General features: G+C 39.1%; 1 protein-coding gene across 2 annotated transcripts in view; it reads right to left on the reverse strand.

Annotated features, from left to right (window-relative positions):
• Positions 1-593: 593 nt before the first annotated feature.
• LOC117343837 (solute carrier family 28 member 3-like) overlaps positions 594-24820 on the reverse strand; it is a 32991-nt gene continuing 8764 nt past the window's right edge. For both annotated transcript variants that reach the window (XM_033906367.1, XM_033906368.1), the window contains 10 exons: positions 23547-23959; positions 13514-13658; positions 12913-13107; positions 11924-12085; positions 11357-11482; positions 10739-10869; positions 6183-6351; positions 5378-5641; positions 4258-4438; positions 594-1322 (listed from right to left, as the gene is read on the reverse strand). In XM_033906367.1, the coding sequence (XP_033762258.1) occupies positions 1300-1322; positions 4258-4438; positions 5378-5641; positions 6183-6351; positions 10739-10869; positions 11357-11482; positions 11924-12085; positions 12913-13107; positions 13514-13658; positions 23547-23959 (1809 nt within the window). In that variant the 3' untranslated portion in view covers positions 594-1299. The remainder of the gene's footprint in view (positions 1323-4257; positions 4439-5377; positions 5642-6182; positions 6352-10738; positions 10870-11356; positions 11483-11923; positions 12086-12912; positions 13108-13513; positions 13659-23546; positions 23960-24820) is intronic.

Below are 24820 nucleotides of genomic sequence, written 5' to 3' on the forward strand. Positions count from 1 at the left end.
TCTCGCACACAGAAGAGGTCGTCCTTAAGTGTCCACAGCTGATGATAACACGTCAGCAATGTTAAACCAAACCAGCAAATATACAACAATGTACTGAGATAGCTTTGTGAACAATCGGTTCCCAGATGAAAATGTTGCGTTGTCTCGTGAGCATATTTCTCAGCAGCGAATATCGTGTTACCTTATTTTCTGATAATCACAGTTATCTCCCTTTATCGTATATATCTGGGTAGTGTACAAAATATTTACATGCCATGTGATTATAATACAATTTAATCCATGGTAATATCGATTAAATACAAAATAACTTTCTGGATATTATGCAATTTATTGAATTTTATAAAAAAAAAATATATAATATGTGATATAATCCATGTATATACATCCCATATATCAATGTAAGCAATTTGTCCGTCTCACTATATAATAAAACACACATGTTGCATTAAGATAAAGTATGAATTTACAGTTTACATTTCAGTGTTAATAAGAACACATGTTAAAATCTAAATATTGACAATAAAATACAAAGAACAATCTTTACGATATACATATATATTGTATATAAAAGAATTAGAAATTCTCACTTTTTCATTAAATTGTAGCTCTAATCACTGAACGGAAATGGTATTAACGTAGCCTCTTCTATGCTGTGTCCGAATGTACGAGTTAGTTTCAAACTTATAACGGTCCGTCGTCTACTGATTCTGATTTAATTACCATGTTTATTTATTTATAACATTTCATTATTGAAAAATACAGTTTTTATGCATACATGCAGTGAAATAAATTGTCCCTTCATTAGAATTGAAATGTCACATTTCAAGCTTTATGGAATTAATTGGAAAATCTTAAGCTTGACAGTTATATATGAATAAAGACTTCACAAGAAGTTAAACTATGTAGAACCATCAGCCATGCATCATCACATGGATGAAAGGCGTTGGCATCATCACGTGACCTCGAGTGAGCGAAGGGCAGTAACTCTGGCGGAACAATAACTTGGTCGTGGTCTCCAGTGAATTGTTAAATTTTCTATGACCTTTGTTGGGCACAGATGAGTTGATGGTCACGCTGGACTGGTTTCGAATGACCTACAGATCTATTGACCTTGGAGTGGTCAATGACTACGTTATCTATAAGAGAGAGTAAACGGTCAATGCCCGAAGCGAAGTCTGGTCAAGCGTTAGATGTAAGCTTCTTTTGTCAATTTTTTCGTTGTGCCACAGTTGAACTTTTTACGCCTCCGATACTCCCGTCACGGACCAATTATCATTTGTCAATCACGGGGTCAAGTCCTCAGTACTCTTTGTACAGGAGCCCTGTGAAGAGAAGAACAAAATTAACAGAGACGCACGTGTACATTGTGTATAACATACATGTAATATGACGTCATTTTGGCACCACATCGGCATTACGCGTTGCCTGTCTACCGACATATATTTTGTTGTCTTTATTTGGATCTTCTGTCAACCAAGATTGCACTCATATTGGCTGTTAACACCACTTGAAAACCCATTTAAATGTAGTGTTTCCGACAAGTTAATGTATGTTTCTTAATTGATTTGAATTTAAATCGAAACATGTTTTTTTTATTGTTTTATTGATTCTCTGAGTGATGGTGTGGGTAATTTAACCCACACCAAACTTCATAGGTACATTCAAGTTTCTGGAAGGGAACGGGAAAGATATCTCGCATGCGTCTTTATTCTGAAAACGTTACGACTCGCAGTTGGAAGCATAAGGCGCCGTCACTTTATAAATATTGTCAATTTGTTGATGGCTCGAGCGCGATAAATTATTTTTACAGTAGCATTTTAGGGTATCTTATGGTACGATTTGTGGTAGAAAGAAGGTTATCGCCCCAGTATTGACAGATAACCGAGACATCCTAACCGTCAATATAAGTTGTTGTTTTTTAAGTTAAGCGCTCAACATTAAACTATTAACATCAGTTTAGGATATACCGTCTACATCATAACAAGATAAAATACTGAATTAAATTACACTGACTACGTACAATTAACAAACGATATCGCTAAGCAAGTCTGACAGGTACCTGATTATAAAACGAATTTAAAACTATGGATTATTTGACAAGTTCACGAAAAACTAAATCATTCACCAAATCATATGGACTACCTTCTAATAATTATTACAGTTGGAACACTTCTTATCAGATATCAACGTCCACAGAATCATGTAAATGTTTAGTTACTCGATTATTGTAGACTGAGGAAATTAGGGCAGTTTGAAAACGTAAAACACACCTGTAGACTTATAATTATGAGGGGCCCCGGGGTACAGACTTGTGTACGTAACGACACACCCGGACTGTTGTATAACACACACCAGTAATTATCTTATCCTGTAATCTAATTCAACATTTGTTACATCATCGAATGGACAATTTTATCTTTAAATGAACATCAGCAATAACACACAGGTCTAATTTGATAATATTTGTGTTCAATGACCAACGTGGGGCGAGGTCAAGTGTCAGTGGCCGAAAATGACCATACGCTAGGTGTGAAAACCGTCTGGAGGTATCGAAACCGCAAATGACCCTACCCAGACATCTATTTAGACAAGGCATTGATGTCTTTATATATACACAGACACGTTAGGTTGTCTATTATACAGGCAGATTAAGGTCGTATTTAATTGTATATACTTTAAGGTGAAATAGTCAAGAACCAAATTCAATTTGTTTCCCCCTCGAATTACAATGTAAATTGGAAGGTCACGAGGTCAAATAAATACGGCACATCTTTACTTATATCACGTGTGTTATCGGTATTATTAAATCAGAATTGTGTATTACTGAAGTCATGCCATTGTTCTTGTCTGTTTTGTTTTATCAATACCTTTCTTTATATATTGTACTATTTTGTCAAATACAATAAATTTGAAATCGAAATTGTGCTGTTTATCATCGAAGTTTAGAGAGATAAATTATGAAAGTGTAGAGAGATAAATTATGAAAGTGTAGAGAGATAAATTATGAAATTGTAGAGAGATAAATTATGAAATTGTACAGAGATAAATTATGAAATTGTAGAGAGATAATTGGTGTGCCTGTTTGAATGCTGAGAGATGAACAATACTATTTCCAGCGGCCTAACGGGCGACATTCTATTTATCTGTCACCCAAATTATATTCATATCAACTGTATACTGGTAGCATCTGGTAACAATTCAATGCTTATATTTACATGCAAAAAGGTAATGTTTTGTATTTGACTGAAGCTAAAAATGCGTTCGAATTCCCCGCTTATCATTTATATGGCGCCTGTATCCCATTACAAAATAATAAAGTTCCTCGCGTCATCGTAAACGGCACGCTTATAAAGTGATTTTAATACAAAATTATCTTTATTATATAAATCGTTATTAATGCAAATTTTTTTATTGTTCCAATATTAATTTTTTTTTTGGCATATTGATATACCATTATCATTATTTTAGAATTGATATTGTGTTTAACGGGTATTGCACCATCTTCGCTAGCCAAGGCTTCTGATTACGTTACACTCCACGAACCCTTGGCGGATATAGTCGTCAGTTCTGGCCCTATAGCGGAGATTCGAAATTACCACCCTTTATTCATGAAATTTTCGACCAATCAAAATGAGCGTTACCAATGTACTTCATCGGTGATGTTTACAGACACACATGAAAGCTTGAGTCAATTTCGATGAGATGTGTGATCAATGACTTATATAAACTGATCAAACACTGTGAATGTTTCCCCAATGATTGTACGTATCTGTATATAGGTAAAATGCGATGACATAGTCGACGATGTAGCTCTGTACTGGGTGCTGCAGTTTTTGTTTAATGCGAAACCAAGCCTGAATGTAAAATGCGATTTGATTGGTTGCCCTGGGATTCCAGGGCGCGACGGTTTGAACACGACTATATCCGCCAAGGGTTCGTGGAGTGTAACGTAATCAGAAGCCTTGGCTAGCGAAGATGGTATTGCACCGGATAGATTCGATTGTTTCCGTTTCACCCCTATATTTCTACAGACTGGATTTCAGAAGAATATCAACTCTAGAAGTATAAATGAAAGTCATCCGAATAGTGGTTGACAACGACACCAGGAATAATTCGGTTACAATAGATTCCATGCCTAATCGGCCAGATCAGTGTCGCAAGCTGAATACACATCCGAATCCAAAACCATGTCGATACCCCTAGTTGGAGTTTGGGTTAGGGTTAGGAGGACAGTAACCAATGTTTTCGTACACATACCGGCGATACAGGCGGTGAGAAAGCAAGCCACTGTCCCGGAGATCATGGCGCGGACTACCATTCGGGCCAGGTCTCTTCGCCGCGATGGAGCCAGCGCACCCATAGCTCCTAGGAGGATACCAATCGAACCAAAGTTGGAAAAGCCACACAAGGCGTATGTTGCTATAACTTCAGACTTGTGCTGTGAAATTAGAAAAAAAAACTCAAATTATTCTCAAAATGTTCCATCAAAACAGCATCAAAAATTATTTCTGAGAGATACCAAGATTTTCATTTTTAACAAATTCATATATCGAATCTAAGGCTATGAAGTGTACATAAACTCCAAATTATAAACAATATGATAAAATGAAATACACATATTTTTTGTGCTCTGAAATTTCTACGCTTTATTCAATTTTAACCGATTAGTAAAATGTTGACATGGCCAATCATTGTCCTCTATTACTTACTGTACATATGTACGTACCGAAATGATCCCTCCTTATTATAAAATATCTAATCAGTAACTGAATTGTACCGTACTAGTATCTGATACGTAACGAGATGACCCATTCCCCATATACATATGTGATGATACCTGCCGAGATGACCCCTTCCCACTACATATATATATGTGATGATACCTACCGAGATGACCCCTTCCCACTACATATATATATGTGATGATACCTACTGAGATGGCCCCTTCCCCATATACATATGTAATGATACCTACCGAAATGACCTATTCCCACTACAGATACAATACCTACCGAGATGACCCCTTCCCACTACAGATACAATACCTACCGAGATGACCCCTTCCCACTACAGATACATTACCTACCGAGATTACCACTGCCCACTACATATATATATGTGATGATACCTACCGAGATGGCCCCTTCCCCATAACCATATGTAATGATACCTACCGAGATGACCCCTTCCCACTACAGATACAATACCTACCGAGATGACCCCTTCCCACTACATATATATATGTGATGATACCTACCGAGATGACCCCTTCCCACTACAGATACAATACCTACCGAGATGACCCCTTCCCACTACAGATACAATACCTACCGAGATGACCCCTTCCCCATATACATATATATGTGATGATACCTACCGAGATGACCCCTCCGAGCAACTCCTGGCTGGTGTTGTTAAGGATGACGTTGCCATTGTCCCAGTACCAGTGTGCCGTGTCGTTGTAGAATGAAGTATAATTAGCGAGAGCGTCGCCATTGCTGATGATGGTAGCCAATTTCTGATAGGCGATGAACTCATTGGTAAAGGTTTTAATGCCTATCAGTTCCGCTAACTTACGACAGTCTGAAACATCTGTCCCCATGAAAAAGGCGACCGGGAAAAACAAGTACGAACAGATGAACTGAAACAAAGAAACAGCGGCCATTTTTGAACAATAAAATATTTAAAAAATATATAGATTACAATTGGGTAACCGCCAGAATAAGAACAAGAGTCAAGCTTCAGTACAAAGTCATTCCCTGAAGAAGGGTGCCTGTTTTTAGTATGAAGTAATTTCTATAAGAGTGCCCTTTTCAGTTTGAAGTCAATTTCATTCAGCAAAACCGTCTTAGTTTTAGTTGGGAAAATCCCCTAAGACAGATGCTGCACTACCGCTACCAACTCCACTACCCAGCCAATGCATCGTCAGTCCCAATCTCCGTTTTGCACTATTATTGAAACCAAAAGCTATTTTACAGAATTGTAAGGACCAGAAACCCTCTGATGCATCGACAAGTTATTTAATACACATTCGCACCATTTCCTCTTCCTAAATACTTAAAATGAGAAGTCATATATCCCTTCAAAGAACTATTTTATCTGCTCTAACATTACCATATATCACGCGCAATTCCTGAAACGTCCAGCATTGCGTTATTTTCTCTTACAAAGATATTTCTCACCTCGAGCGTGAAACCCTTCAATCCTGCTCTTTCCCCACACCAAACTAGAGTTGCGTTGACGAAGTTGAGAAGGGACAGAAAGGCGATGATGTTGACGGCGATGGCTGCCACCAGTTTTGTTGACGCTGTCGCCCCGGCAGTGGCTGCCTCTATTATGTTTCGCTCTTTACTGTGAAACGTATGATTACATAGGTCATATAATATTAACACAATAAAAACATATTTTCAAAGACAGAAGTCTGATGTCTAAAACTATAAAAACTAATTTTACAGATACTGACTGCTTCTAAATAATTAGTTAATTAATCTATATAGTTTGTATCATTAAGGCTATCATATATATGTTGGTTATTCAAAGTAAGTATATTTTGTACCTGATAATTCAATTAACAAGTTTGATGAGTACGCATCTTATTTGTAGATGAGCGTCTGTTGGATATCAGCTATTTATATCAGGTAATGCAAGTGATATATATATTGTCTTTTTAAAACAATTAAATTTAATACTGAAAATGTCTCCATTAAAGTGTACCTGGGAACCAGTACGCAAATAAGGTAATCTTAGAAAGTGGATTTTAAAACGATAGATAACATTGAGATGCTTGTAATTCTACGACCTAATATCGTTTTCTGTGGTTAACTACAATGTGATAAGTTTTGCTTACTAAGATAATAGGGCAGCGTAGTTACACCAAAACCAGAACTATTTGTTCTTCCTTCATTCTATTTTAATCGGAACAGAGACGTTGGCGGATTAAAATCATTGTAGTGATACCGTTTGTATCTATTTAATGATTTCGGATTTTTCACTGACATTTCTAACGATTTAATACCTATCGTCACTTTGTATAATTAAAACAACATTCCTTAAATACGACAACTGAGTGCAGCATATTAAAACACATTTGTTGCTGCAAGCAAAGTTTGAACTATTTATAAATAGAGAGGAAGTGACGTCAGCTATGCGTATTTGTGTTTGTTATTATGGAATCTACAATATTGATCTACATCCTGGAATGTTTTGTTTATCATTTTATTATTTGACTTCGTATATGCTATGGGATATTTTGTTCGCCATTGTGAGATAAATGTGCCATTTCATCGTGCAGGCGATTTGACGCACGATCGGCGATCAGAACGAAGTGTGTGCGATAGCTACATGTATAATGGTTAATATAAATTGAGGAATTGAATACAAATAATGTTTAAACGTTCGGAACGGTTTTGATAAAAAAGATAATAAATACACAATTTTTTTGTTATTCCTCATGGAATAACGTTTGCCAGTTTATATATATATATAACATACCAACACAAATGACGAAGGAGACAACTTTTTGACTCGTGCCCTGACCGGGCCTCGAACTCACGATCTACGGCACCCAATCGCCTAGCCAGAAATACCCGCAGCTTATACCGCTGCGCCACATCGGCGTTCTTAAAAAAGAACGTTTCAATGGCGCAGTGATGGTCGGCCCGAGACCCTGACATGATCATTGTGGAAGTCGTCTATAAGATTATATGAATACATTTAATCGCAATGTATTTACATACATGGATACGAATTGTACATATATTATATATCCTGTCATTCTATCGACTAGACGTCAGCGGCTTGTGATGAACCAAGGCTCCGTTCCGTGACCTTGCTTTTATATTATCATTCGCCATCGAGGGATGAAGCGTTGGGTGTCACGTAGAAGAGATACGCTTCTAGTGCTAACGTAATCTGTGTAAGAACACACGAAAACAGCAATATAATTGATAATAATGAACATTACATTAGACCTACCGATGTTGACTATATACCTTATGAAAACGTAGATTCATCAATAAATATTCATGAAATTATATCTATGTAGGTCTATGCAGATAATCAATGCTGTGGGTTTTTTTTCGTTTTTTTTTTCGTTTTTTTTTCATGTGGACTAAGCTTAAATACACAATTAAAACTGCAATTATAATATACATGTACATACTTCCTTGATACGACTAGAGACGTATGTATCACATATACGTCTCCGATACGACTAATTCCGTATTTCCGTCGTTGCACAATATTGATCGACTGATCTTACGAAACCGCAAACATTCTCATCACTTCACACGCATTTTTATCGTAACACACGCATCAACATCTCTACACACCCATCCACATCGCTACACACGCATCAACATCTCTACACACGCATCAACATCTATACACACGCATCCACATCGCTACACACACATCCAAATCTTTACACACCCATCCACATCTCTACACACGCATCCACATCGCTACACACGCATCCACATCTCAACACACGTATCCACATCGCTACACACACATCCACATCTCAACACACGCATCCACATCTCTACACACGCATCCACATCTCTACACACGCATCCACATCGCTACACACGCATCCACATCTCAACACACGTATCCACATCGCTACACACACATCCACATCGCTACACACACATCCACATCTCAACACACGCATCCACATCTCTACACAGGCATCCACATCTCTACACACGCATCCACATCGCTACACACGTATCCACATCTCTACACAGGCATCCACATCTCAACACACGTATCCACATCTCTACACAGGCATCCACATCTCTACACACGAAACCACATCTCAACACACGCATCCACATCGCTACACACGCATCCACATCTCTACACACCTATCCCCATCTCAACACACGCATCCACATCTCTACACAGGCATCCACATCTCAACACACGCATTCACATCGCTACACACGCATCCATATCTCTACACATGCATCCACATCTCTACACACGCATCCATATCTCTACACATGCATCCACATCTCTACACACGCATCCATATCTCTACACATGCATCCATATCTCTACACATGCATCCACATCTCTACACACGCATCCATATCTCTACACATGCATCCACATCTCTACACATGCATCCACATCTCTACACACGCATCCATATCTCTACACATGCATCCACATCTCAACACACGTATCCACATCTCAACACACGCATCCACATCGCTACACACGCATCCACATCTCTACACACCTATCCCCATCTCAACACACGCATCCACATCTCTACACACGCATCCACATCTCAACACACGTATCCACATCGCTACAAACGCATCCACATCGCTACACACGCATCCACATCTCAACACACGTATCCACATCTCTACATACGCATCCACATCTCTACACACGCATCCACATCTCTACATACGCATCCACATCTCTACACACGCATCCACATCTCTACATACGCATCCACATCTCTACACACGCATCCACATCTCTACACACGCATCCACATCTCTACACACGCATCCACATCTCTACACACGCATTCACATCTCTAACAACACGCATCCACATCTCTACACACGCATCCACATCTCTACACACGCATCCACATTTCTTCATATGCATCCACATCTCTACACACCCATCCACATCTCTACACACGCATCCACATTGCTACACACCCATCCACATCTCAACACACGTATCCATATCGCTACACACACATCCACATCGCTACACACACATCCACATCTTAACACACGCATCCACATCTCTACACACACATCCACATCTCAACACACGTATCCACATCTCTACACACGCATCCACATCGCTACACACGCATCCACATCTCAACACACGTATCCACATCGCTACACACACATCCACATCGCTAAACACACATCCACATCTCAACACACGCATCCACATCTCTACACACACATCCACATCTCAACACACGTATCCACATCTCTACACAGGCATCCACATCTCTACACACGAAACCACATCTCAACACACGCATCCACATCGCTACACACGCATCCACATCTCTACACACCTATCCCCATCTCAACACACGCATCCACATCGCTACACACGCATCCACATCGCTACACACACATCCAAATCTCTACACACCCATCCACATCGCTACAAACGCATCCACATCGCTACACACGCATCCACATCTCAACACACATATCCACATCTCTACATACGCATCCACATCTCTACACACGCATCCACATCTCTACTCACGCATCCACATCTCTACACACACATCCACATCGCTACACACACATCCAAATCTCTACACACCCATCAACATCTCTACATACGCATCCACATCTCTACACACGCATCCACATCTCTACATACGCATCCACATCTCTACACACGCATCCACATCGCTACACACGCATCCACATCTCTACACACGCATCCACATCGCTACACACGCATCCACATCGCTACACACACATCCACATCTCTACACACACATCCACATCTCTACATACGCATCCACATCTCTACACACGCATCCACATCGCTACACACGCATCCACATCTCTACATACGCATCCACATCTCTACACACACATCCGCATCTCTTCATATGCATCCACATCTCTACATACGCATTATCATGATTACCGAACTATGTCCTTTCGCATCATTACTCACGAATTCTCATCGCTGCGTCCGCCTTTCCCACATTACTCACGCTTTCTCCATCTTGTTGAAATCCCTGCTTGTGGACTTGCTCACCTCCGTCTCGGGATAGGCCAGTTTGGAGATGGCCAGAGCGGCGGGAGCCGACATGACAGATGCAGAAATAAGGTGGTTAGCTGGGACCTGTAATATTAAATAGAGGAACGCCTATCGTCAGGTAATAAGATGGTTAGCTGGGAGAGGAACGCCTATCGTCAGGTAATAAGGTGGTTAGCTGGGAGAGGAACGCCTATCGTCAGGTAATAAGATGGTTAGCTGGGAGAGGAACGCCTATCGTCAGGTAATAAGGTGGTTAGCTGGGAGAGGAACGCCTATCGTCAGGTAATAAGAAGAACTCACTACATTTGAGTTTCTTACCTGGTTAAAATGGCGTTGTTTGGTAATTAATTATCAATAAATTATCCTATTTATCTTTATTTATTTATTTATTTACATATTTATTTACATATATATATATTCATGCATTCATTTTTATTGCATTATGAGGACAAAATACAAAAATAAAACAGCACGACAATGATGAAAATAACACCAAATATTATATCAGAGATGTATATACTATTTTCTGATTATACATATATCAGGAAAACAGAGTATAAAGAAAACATACACCAAAGCTGACATACGCTCCAAGAACACTTCCGGCTATAGTTGCGAACCCTCCTGTCATGACAGCGTGTAGTTCTGATGACGTCATATCCTTAAGGAACGGACTAATCATCAGAGGCGCTTCTGTCTACATCAGCAAAGGATGGTCAAACATGTACGCAATACAATGATTCATGCTTAAAGAAACAATGCATATGTAATTATTCAATACATAATACATGCCCATAATTTTTTTCCACGAGTTAATATCCTTTTCCATAATCTATTGTTCAAAAGACACACAATCTTTCCAAACCAAGTTAAGAAAAACAGTGGCGTAGACTCAAACACGATCAAACTGCTTTATTACCCTGTTTTGTTCTCCTAGGAATCCTCAGTGATGCCTAAGGGCCTAAATTGTTGATATCGAGGGGTTGACAAAGAAAGTCGCAATACAAGTCGAGAAAATGTCAAAATCTGGATATGGAATCTCGATAACCCGACAATTTATGATCACCACGAACCACTGTTTCTCTAACCGCTTTTTACTCAGTAATTGTGGGTGACTTGGTGGTGAAGGGTATCTTACCATGCCAACAAAGATGTTTCCTGCAGCGTTGAGAGATTCAGCAGGCGTTGTACCCATACTAAAGGCAAGCATGCGCCCTAATACTCGAACAATGAACTGCATGACCCCAAGGTAGTAGAGGATACTGATGATTGTGTAGAAAAATATGACGATGGGTAACACCTGTAGGTAAAGGATAAACACGTGGTAAGTATAAAAGGTCTTTGTCTGAAACTCGTCTCTCGCGCGCTCAAACAGATCCTCTTTACTCGGAAAACCATCTATATAAACATCAGACAATGACTTTAGATTATATGTGTAGCATTCCAGTGATAACAGGTGCTTTTATGAAAATTGTCCTGTATTTTCGACATTCTCTATGATTTGACTGATGCATATGATTGTCTTAATGCCGCTGGTCTACAATGTAAAGACCAAATAGGAGAGGCGTCTCGCTGTTAAGGTAAACATACATTACCGTAAGTAGCAGCAGAGACCTATATAGATTGTTATCACGTTCTCTGGTTGTATTTTTTACTTCTATAAATTCGATATATCTTACTCAAATAGAGTAGTTCCTACTGTAAATTCAATCCTCGTTGTAATACAAATGTTGTTTAAAAACAATATTTTTTATAATTGCGCACTGGACGTTAAAGTTTAAGACAAAGTCACGATTCTTTTCAAAACACTTCGAAAAATAATGGCAATCAATGAAAATCAATCTACATGTATAATGTATATGAAATACATGAAACATGAATTAAAAATAGTTGAGAGCTCTATGCACAACTATATTTTTTCGGTATTAATTCTCAGATTCTAATTTCGTTCAAGGATTTTATGACAGCATTTTTTTTTACAAAGAATGATAAGGGACACATGTCATTACTTCTCATGTTTTTATCTGATTTTTTCTGCGGTCAGAATATTTCTTTTAATATCTTAATATCTTGTACATTTTATGCACAAGAGTCACCCATTATATTTTTTATTTTGAGTCTACTTACAGTAAAAGCAAATATATGTGCGCTGATTAATGGGTCCGAAAACATGAAGATTGCTCCGGCGTCCGAGTGTTGAAGGAACTCTCCGACGCGGTCTCCAATGTACTTGAAGATCTGGAAGCCCCATTCCTGGCGCAGGATGATCAGGGCAAGGATGTACTGTAGAGCAAACCCCCAAAATACGGTGTGCCATTTCACCTGTATAACGACACGTGACGTCAGCAGAGGAATAAATATACTGTATATACAGGTATATATGTTTTAGGAAATTTAATATAACGATTACTACACGACATATCAGTGATAAAAGTTTTGTAGGTAATTAAAGAAACTTAAGACAAAGTCTATATCAACAGGACTCCTACATCAAAGCTCCCTTGTCATATTTCTCTGGAACCGTTTCGAAAATTAGATTTTCTATACAAAGTCTATATCAACAGGACTCCTTCATCAAAGCTCCCTTGTCATATTCCATTGAACTCTACAACCAAGTAAACTTTCTAAAATTCAAATATGTTTTACTAAAGAAGGTTTGAGTTCGGCCCGGTGTTTCTTTATTTAATCATCTGCTGGTTAAGACCGATTACGGTAGAATGAGTCTCACCTTGCCTGGACTTATCGAGAAAATGAAGAAAATGACAATGTAGATGGCCTGCCCAGCAACCGCAATGAGATTTTCCGGGTGGTCGATGGCCACATCAACGATGATATATATAGCAATAACAGCAAAGACGACCAGCTTCAGCAATCTGTAAAAGGCAACGCGGCGTCCCGTATTTATTCAATGACACGTGTTGCTAACAAAGACATGTACAAGTTATAAATTAGTTTGATAGGACGTGACACGACGTAATTTGGATGGCAGATGTCTATACTTAGGCCACAAGGCTGCTGTCAGTGTATCACTAACGTATTGATAGAACCTGCCGGGTCCTGCTATATAACATACCACTATATACAGGGTCGGCTATATAACATACCACTATATACAGGGTCGGCTATATAACATACCACTATATACAAGATCGGCTATAAACATACCACTATATACAGGGTCGGCTATATAACATACCACTATATACAGGGTCGGCTATACAACATACCACTATATACAGGGTCGGCTATATAACATACCACTATATACAGGGTCGGCTATATAACATACCACTATATACATGATCGGCTATATAACATACCGCTATATACATGATCGGCAATATAACATACCACTATATACATGATCGGCAATATAACATACCACTATATACAGGGTCGGCAATATAACATACCACTATATACAGTGTCGGCTATATAACATAACACTATATACATGATCGGCTATATAACATACCACTATATATAGGGTCGGCTATATAACATACCACTATATACAGGGTCGGCTATATAACATACCACTATATACAGGGTCGGCTATAGAACATACCACTATATACAGGGTCGGTTATATAACATAACACTATATACAGGGTCGGCTATATAACATACCACTATATACAGGGTCGGCTATATAACATACCACTATATACAGGGTCGGCTATATAACATACCACTATATACAGGGTCGGTTATATAACATACCACTATATACAGGGTCGGCTATATAACATACCACATTATACAGGGTCGGCTATATAACATAACACTATATACAGGGTCGGCTATATAACATACCACTATATACAGGGTCGGCTATATAACATACCACTATATACAGGGTCGGTTATATAACATACCACTACATACAGGGTCGGTTATATAACATATCACTATATACAGGGTCGGCAATATAACATACCACTATATACAGGGTCGACTATATAACATACCACTATATACAGGGTCGGCTATATAACATACCACTATATACAGGGTCGGCTATATAACATACCACTATATACAGGGTCGGCTATATAACATACCACTATATACAGGGTCGGCTATATAACATACCACAATATACAGGGTCGGCTATATAACATACCACTATATACAGGGTCGGCAATATAACATACCACTATATACAGGGTCGGCAATATAACATACCACAATATACAGGGTCGGCTATATAGCATAACACTATATACAGGGTCAGTTATATAACATACCACTATATACAGGGTCGGCTATATAACATACCACTATATGCAGGGTCGGCTATATAACATAACACTATATACAGGGTCGGCTATATAACATACCACTATATACAGGGTCGGCTATATAACATACCACTATATACAGGGTCGGCTATATAACATACCACTATATAAAGGGTCGGTTATATAACATACCACTATATACAGGGTCGGCTATATAACATACCACTATATACAGTGTCGGCTATATAACATACCACTATATACAGTGTCGGCTATATAACATACCACTATATACAGGGTCGGCTATATAACATACCACTATATACAGGGTCGGCTATATAACATACCACTATATAAAGGGTCGGTTATATAACATACCACTATATACAGGGTCGGCTATATAACATACCACTATATACAGTGTCGGCTATATAACATACCACTATATACAGGGTCGGCAATATAACATACCACTATATACAGGGTCGGCTATATAACATACCACTATATACAGGGTCGGCTATATAACATACCACTATATACAGGGTCGGCTATATAACATACCACTATATACAGGGTCGGCTATATAACATACAACTATATAAAGGATCGGCTATATAACATACCGCTATATACAGGGTCGGCTATATAACATACCACTATATACAGGGTCGGCAATATAACATACCACTATATACAGGGTCGGCTATATAACATACCGCTATATACAGGGTCGGCTATATAACATACCACTACATACAGGGTCGGCTACATAACATAACACTATATACAGGGTCGGCTATATAACATACCACTATATACAGTGTCGGCTATATAACATACCACTATATACAGTGTCGGCTATATAACATACCACTATATACAGGGTCGGCTATATAACATACCACTATATACAGGGTCGGCTATATAACATACCACTATATAAAGGGTCGGTTATATAACATACCACTATATACAGGGTCGGCTATATAACATACCACTATATACAGGGTCGGCTATATAACATACCACTATATACAGTGTCGGCTATATAACATACCACTATATACAGGGTCGGCAATATAACATACCACTATATACAGGGTCGGCTATATAACATACCGCTATATACAGGGTCGGCTATATAACATACCACTACATACAGGGTCGGCTACATAACATAACACTATATACAGGGTCGGCTATATAACGTAACACTATATACAGAATCGGCTATATAACTTACCACTATATACAGGGTCGGCTATATAACATACCACTATATAAAGGGTCGGTTATATAACACACCACTATATACAGGGTCGGCTATATAACATACCACTATATACAGGGTCGGCTATATAACATACCACTATATACAGTGTCGGCTATATAACATACCAATATATACAGGGTCGGCTATATAACATACCACTATATACAGGGTCGGCAATATAACATACCACTATATACAGGGTCGGCTATATAACATACCACATTATACAGGGTCGGCTATATAACATAACACTATATACAGGGTCGGCTATATAACATACCACTATATACAGGGTCGGCTATATAACATACCACTATATACAGGGTCGGTTATATAACATACCACTACATACAGGGTCGGTTATATAACATATCACTATATACAGGGTCGGTTATATAACATACCACTATATACAGGGTCGGCAATATAACATACCACTATATACAGGGTCGACTATATAACATACCACTATATACAGGGTCGGCTATATAACATACCACTATATACAGAATCGGCAATATAACATACCACTACATACAGGGTCGATTATATAACATACCACTACATACAGGGTCGGCTATATAACATACAACTACATACAGGGTTGGCTATATAACATACCACTATATACAGGGTCGGCTATATAACATACCACTATATACATGATCGGCTATATAACATACCACTATATACAGGGTCGGCTATATAACATACCACTATATACAGGGTCGGCTATATAACATAAAACTATATACAGGGTCGGCTATATAACATAAAACTATATACAGGGTCGGCTATATAACATAAAACTATATACAGGGTCGGCTATATAACATACCACTATATACAGGGTCGGCTATATAATATAACACTATATACAGGGTCGGCTATATAACATACCACTATATACAAGATCGGCTATAAACATACCACTATATACAGGGTCGGCTATATAACATACCACTATATACAGGGTCGGCTATATAACATACCACTATATACAGGGTCGGCTATATAACATACCACTATATACAGGGTCGGCTATATAACATACCACAATATACAGGGTCGGCTATATAACATACCACTATATACAGGGTCGGCAATATAACATACCACAATATACAGGGTCGGCTATATAACATACCAATATATACAGGGTCGGCTATATAACATACCACTATATACAGGGTCGGCTATATAACATACCACTATATACAGGGTCGGCTATATAACATAACACTATATACAGGGTCGGCTATATAACATACCACTATATACAGGGTCGGTTATATAACATACCACTATATACAGGGTCGGCTATATAACATACCACTATATACAGGGTCGGCTATATAACATACCACTACATACAGGGTCGGCTATATAACATACCACAATATACAGGGTCGGCTATATAACATACCACTATAAACAGGGTCGGCAATATAACATACCACAATATACAGGGTCGGCTATATAGCATAACACTATATACAGGGTCAGTTATATAACATACCACTATATACAGGGTCGGCTATATAACATACCACTATATACAGGGTCGGCTATATAACATAACACTATATACAGGGTCGGCTATATAACATACCACTATATACAGGGTCGGCTATATAACATACCACTATATACAGGGTCGGCTATATAACATACCACTATATAAAGGGTCGGTTATATAATATACCACTATATACAGGGTCGGCTATATAACATACCACTATATACAGGGTTGGCTATATAACATACCACTATATACAGTGTCGGCTATATAACATACCACTATATACAGGGTCGGCTATATAACATACCACTATATACAGAATCGGCAATATAACAAACCACTATATACAGAATGGGTTATATAACATACCACAATATACATGATTGGCTATATAACATACCACTATATACAGGGTCGGCTATATAACATACCACTATATACAGGGTCGGCTATATAACATACTACTGTATACAGGGTCGGCTATATAACATAACACTATATACAGGGTCGGTTATATAACATACCACTATATACAGAGTCGGCTATATAACACCACTATATACAGGGTCGGCTATATAACATACCACTCTATACAGGGTCGGCTATATAACATACCACTATATACAGGGTCGTCTATATAACATACCACTATATACAGGGTCGGCTATATAACATACCAATATATACAGGGTCGGCTATATAACATACCAATATATACAGGGTCGTCTATATAACATACCACTATATACAGGGTCGGCTATATAACATACCACTATATACAGAATGGGTTATATAACATACCACTATATACAGGGTCGGCTATATAACATACCACTATATACAGGGTCGGCTATATAACATACCACTACATACAGGGTCGGTTATATAACATTCCACTATATACAGGGTCGGCAATATAACATACCACTACATACAGGGTCAGTTATATAACATACCACTATATACAGGGTCGGTTATATAACATACCACTACATATAGGGTCGGTTATATAACTTACCACTATATACAGGGTCGGCAATATAACATACCACTATATACAGGGTCGGCTATATAACATACCACTATATACAGGTTCGGTTATATAGCATACCACTATATACAGGGTCGGTTATATAACATACCACTATATACAGGGTCGGCTATATAACATACCACTATATACAGGGTCGGCTATATAACATACCACTATATACAGGGTCGGCAATATAACATAAAACTCTATACAGCTACGGCTTTAAAACCCTCAGTTTCTACAGGTAAATCGGCAAGGAGAATCAAATGCAATATACTTCCTTCATACATGTGCATGCTTATGCATTTATAAAATGATGTGGAAATTTCAGACAAAACCCAAAGACACTCAGAAAAGCAGCTTGTGAAGTCTAAATATTTATAAAAAAAAAGTAGGCATCATGTTTATAAAGTGCCCACCACATATAGATGCTTATCACGTAAGGCCTACGACATCATGGATCAATTATTATAATTCAACGAAGAGACTGTTACTGGATAAATGATATATCCTTACTGAATGCCCGAAACCATACCTAACACACGTGATCAAGTCTGCATTGTCACCAGTTTACTATTACATCTTGTGTATATAAATTGACTACCAAACGTGTTTTTTTTATTTTGACAGGCATCGGCGAGTACCATAAAATACAAACAAGCAAAAACTAGCCATAATTATAGCTCTTTGTTACGACCACCGTCCTCTAACTATCCATTGTCCTCTTACTTTACACCACCCTCTAAATGTTCAACTTCCTCTAACTATTCACCCTCCTCAAACTTTTACCACCCTCTAACTTTTCACCACCCTCTAACAATTCACCACCCTCTAACAATTCACCACCCTCTAACAATTCATCACTCTCTAACCATTCACCACCCTCTAACCATTCACCCTCCTCTAACTATTCACCCTCCTCTAACTATTCACCACCCTCTTACTATTCACCTTCCTCTTACTATTCACCATACTCTTACTATTCACCCTCCTCTAACTATTCATCACCCTCTAACTATTCACCCTCCTCTAACTATTCATCACCCTCTAACTATTCACCAACCTCTAACTATTCACCACCCTCTAACTATTCATCGTCCTCTAACTATTCATCACCCTCTAACTATTCACCCTCCTCTAACTATTCACCACCCTCTTACTATTCACCTTCCTCTAACTATTCACCAACCTCTAACTATTCACCCTCCTCTAACTATTCACCATCCTCTAACTATTCATCACTCTCTAACCATTCACCACCCTCTAACAATTCACCACCCTCTAACTATTCACCACCCTCTAACAATTCATCACTCTCTAACCATTCACCACCCTCTAACAATTCACCACCCTCTAACTATTCACCACCCTCTAACTATTCATCGTCCTCTAACTATTCATCACCCTCTAACTATTCACCCTCCTCTAACTATTCACCACCCTCTTACTATTCACCTTCCTCTAACTATTCACCAACCTCTAACTATTCACCCTCCTCTAACCATTCACCATCCTCTATCTATTCACCACCCTCTAACAATTCATCACTCTCTAACCATTCACCCCCCTCTAACTATTCATCACCCTCTAACTATTCACCATCCTCTATCTATTCACCACCCTCTAACTATTCACCACCCTCTAACAATTCACCACCCTCTAACAATTCATCACTCTCTAACCATTCACCACCCTCTAACCATTCACCACCCTCTAACTATTCACCACCCTCTAACTATTCATCACTCTCTAACCATTCACCACCCTCTAACTATTCATCGTCCTCTAACTATTCACCACCCTCTAACTATTCACCACCCTCTTACCATTCACCACCCTCTAACTATTCACCATCCTCTATCTATTCACCACCCTCTAACTATTCACCACCCTCTAACAATTCACCACCCTCTAACAATTCATCACTCTCTAACCATTCACCACCCTCTAACTATTCACCACCCTCTAACTATTCACCCTCCTCTAACCATTTACCACCCTCTAACTTTTCACCACCCTCTAACAATTCATCACTCTCTAACCATTCACCACCCTCTAACTATTCACCACCCTCTAACTATTCACCCTCCTCTAACAATTCACCACCCTCTAACTTTTCACCACCCTCTAACAATTCATCACTCTCTAACCATTCACCACCCTCTAACCATTCACCACCCTATAACTATTCACCACCCTCTAACAATTCATCACTCTCTAACCATTCACCACCCTCTAACTATTCATCGTCCTCTAACTATTCACCACCCTCTAACTATTCACCAACCTCTAACTATTCACCAACCTCTAACTATTCACCAACCTCTAACTATTCACCACCCTCTAACTATTCATCGTCCTCTAACTATTCACCACCCTCTAACTATTCACCACCCTCTAACTATTCACCACCCTCTAACTATTCACCACCCTCTAACTATTCACCACCCTCTAACTATTCATCGTCCTCTAACTATTCACCACCCTCTAACTATTCACCACCCTCTAACTATTCACCACCCTCTTACTATTCACCTTCCTCTTACTATTCACCATCCTCTAACTATTCATCACCCTCTAACTATTCACCAACCTCTAACTATTCACCACCCTCTAACTATTCATCGTCCTCTAACTATTCACCATCCTCTAACTATTCACCACCCTCTAACCATTCACCATCCTCTAACTATTCATCACTCTCTAACCATTCACCACCCTCTTACAATTCATCACCCTCTAACAATTCATCACTCTCTAACCATTCACCACCCTCTAACCATTCACCACCCTCTAACTATTCACCACCCTCTAACTATTCACCACCCTCTTACTATTCACCTTCCTCTTACTATTCACCATACTCTTACTATCCACCCTCCTCTAACTATTCATCACCCTCTAACTATTCACCATCCTCTATCTATTCACCACCCTCTAACTATTCACCACCCTCTAACCATTCACCATCCTCTAACTATTCATCACTCTCTAACCATTCACCACCCTCTAACAATTCATCACTCTCTAACCATTCATCATTCTCTAACCATTCACCACCCTCTAACTTTTCACCTTCCTCTAACTATTCATTACCCTCTAACTATTAACCCTCCTCTTACTATTCACCTTCCTCTTACTATTCACCACCCTCTAACTCTTCACCACCCTCTAACTATTCACACTCATCTAACTATTCACCACCCTCTAACTATTCGCCACCCTCTAACTATTCACCATCCTCTTACTATTCACCATCCTCTTACTATTAACCCTCCTCTTACTATTCACCCTCCTCTAACTATTCATTACCCTCTAATTATTCACCATCCTCTAACTATTCACCATCATCTTACTATTCACCATCCTCTTACTATTAACCCTCCTCTTACTATTCACCCTCCTCTAACTATTCATTACCCTCTTACTATTCACCATCCTCTAACTATTCACCATCCGCTTACCATTAACCAACCTCTAAATATTCACCATCCTCTTACTATTCACCATCCTCTTACTATTAACCCTCCTCTTACTATTCATTACCCTCTAACTATTAACCCTCCTCTTACTATTCACCACCCTCTAACTATTCACCATCCTCTTACTATTAACCCTCCTCTTACTATTCACCCTCCTCTAACTATTCATTACCCTCTAACTATTCACCATCCTCTTACTATTCACCCTCCTCTAACTATTCATTACCCTCTAACTATTAACCCTCCTCTTACTATTCACCCTCCTCTAACTATTCATTACCCTCTTACTATTCACCATCCTCTTACTATTCACCCTCCTCTAACTATTCATTACCCTCTAACTATTCACCATCCTCTAACTATTCACCATCCTCTAACTATTCACCATCCGCTTACCATTCACCAACCTCTAAATATTCACCACCCTCTAACTATTCATCGTCCTCTAACTATTCACCACCCTCTAACTATTCACCACCCTCTAACTATTCACCACCCTCTAACTATTCACCATCCTCTAACCATTTTCCACCCTCTAACTATTCACCACCCTCTAACTATTCACCACCCTCTAACTATTCACCATCCTCTAACATTCACCTTCCTCTAACTATTCACCACCCTCTAACTATTCACCACCCTCTAACTATTCACCTTCCTCTAACTATCCACTACTAGTCATCAGGGGCTCTAAATACGACTAGCCTTAAAGCTACCCCCTCCCCACTATTGGCTAGAGCGGATGTTTATTACAAAAATCCCGCTCGCTTACTATCGACTATTGGCTACAAGGTACGTTTACCCACAACTTGTTAGAAAGGATGTTTATTAAAACAATTCACCACACTATCTTTCCACTATTGGTTAGAAGGGATGTTCATTACAACAATTCCCCACACAATCTCTCCACTATTGGCTACAAGGGACATTTACTACATCTATCGCCCAAGCTTACCACCCACTATTGGCTGGCAACGGACGTTTAATACAGCTATCTCCTACGTTAACCACCCACTAATGGGACGTCTAACTAAAAAGGAAATCAAAGTACGACCCTTTCATCAAGCCATTCAGGCCAACAGACAGAGCTCCCTTAGCCAAAACATTGATCTACCTTCTAGCTTTAAGAAACAATATACGTCTATAATATAAGATATATTTTAAGTCATACATGTACCAAATTATTTGAACCTGAATGACTTACACTGATATGATCGCCATAGCACGTTTGCCAGCCTTTGATGTAACGCATGGTTTAAAGAGCCTTTGCCATAAGCTTCTTCTCTGCTTTTTTGTCCATCCTATTACCAACAGAGAGAAGGCGAGTAAAACGCCGAACACAGTACACACCAGCAGCCGAATCGAGCCCTCGTCCCCGAAACGGTAGTACATACAGTATCCAAAGTAGGCGAAATAGAGGCAAAGAATTACGAGTAGCACAGCTCGTTTGATAATGACCCATTGTGACGTCAGACATCCAACGATTCTCTTCTGTACGTTATACACACACAAGGAGCAGTGATCCTTTGGTGGATCGTCATCATAGCCTGGGTCATCATCCACATCTCCGGGGCTGCCATTTTGGATCCTAACTGCTACATCACTTGGACGTCCGCTCTTAAATAGAAAACAGGTTTGTACTCTACACTGGTATTTAACTGATGTTTCATTAAGACATTGCATTATGAAGAATGAACTATTCTTATATGTAGTATTACAAAAACTCTTCTCCGATGATAATTTGATCAATCGTTCGATAGGAATATTTCCATATAATCTAATTCAGGGTTTGTGTGTGTTTCAGATTCATTCATTGACACATTTTAGTTTCGCCTTATGCAAAAACCTCTCGGTGATGTCATTATCGAGTCCACTATTTAGAGTATAGTATCAGTTGTACTCACCTCGCCTTAGTCGTCAGAAGTATAGTATCAGTTGTACTCACCTCGCCTTGGTCGTCCGGAGTATAGTATCAGTTGTACTCACCTCGCCTTAGTCGTCAGAAGTATAGTATCAGTTGTACTCACCTCGCCTTGGTCGTCCGGAGTATAGTATCAGTTGTACTCACCTCACCTTGGTCGTCCGGAGTATAGTATCAGTTGTACTCACCTCACCTTGGTCGTCAGGAGTATAGTATCAGTTGTACTCACCTCACCTTGGTCGTCAGGAGTACAGTATCAGTTGTACTCACCTCGCCTTGGTCGTCAGGAGTATAGTATCAGCTGTACTCACCTCACCTTGGTCGTCAGGAGTACAGTATCATTTGTACTCACTTCGCTTTGGTCGTCCGGAGTATAATATCAGTTGTACTCACCTCGCCTTGGACGTCAGGAGTATAGTATCAGTTGTACTCACTTCGCCTTGGTCGTCAGGAGTATAGTATCAGTTGTACTCACCTCGCCTTGGTCGTCAGGAGTATAGTATCAGCTGTACTCACCTCGCCTTGGTCGTCAGGAGTATAGTATCAGTTGTACTCAC

The sequence above is a fragment of the Pecten maximus genome, chromosome 15 (assembly GCF_902652985.1).
Source record: "Pecten maximus chromosome 15, xPecMax1.1, whole genome shotgun sequence".
Lineage (NCBI taxonomy): Eukaryota > Metazoa > Mollusca > Bivalvia > Pectinida > Pectinidae > Pecten > Pecten maximus.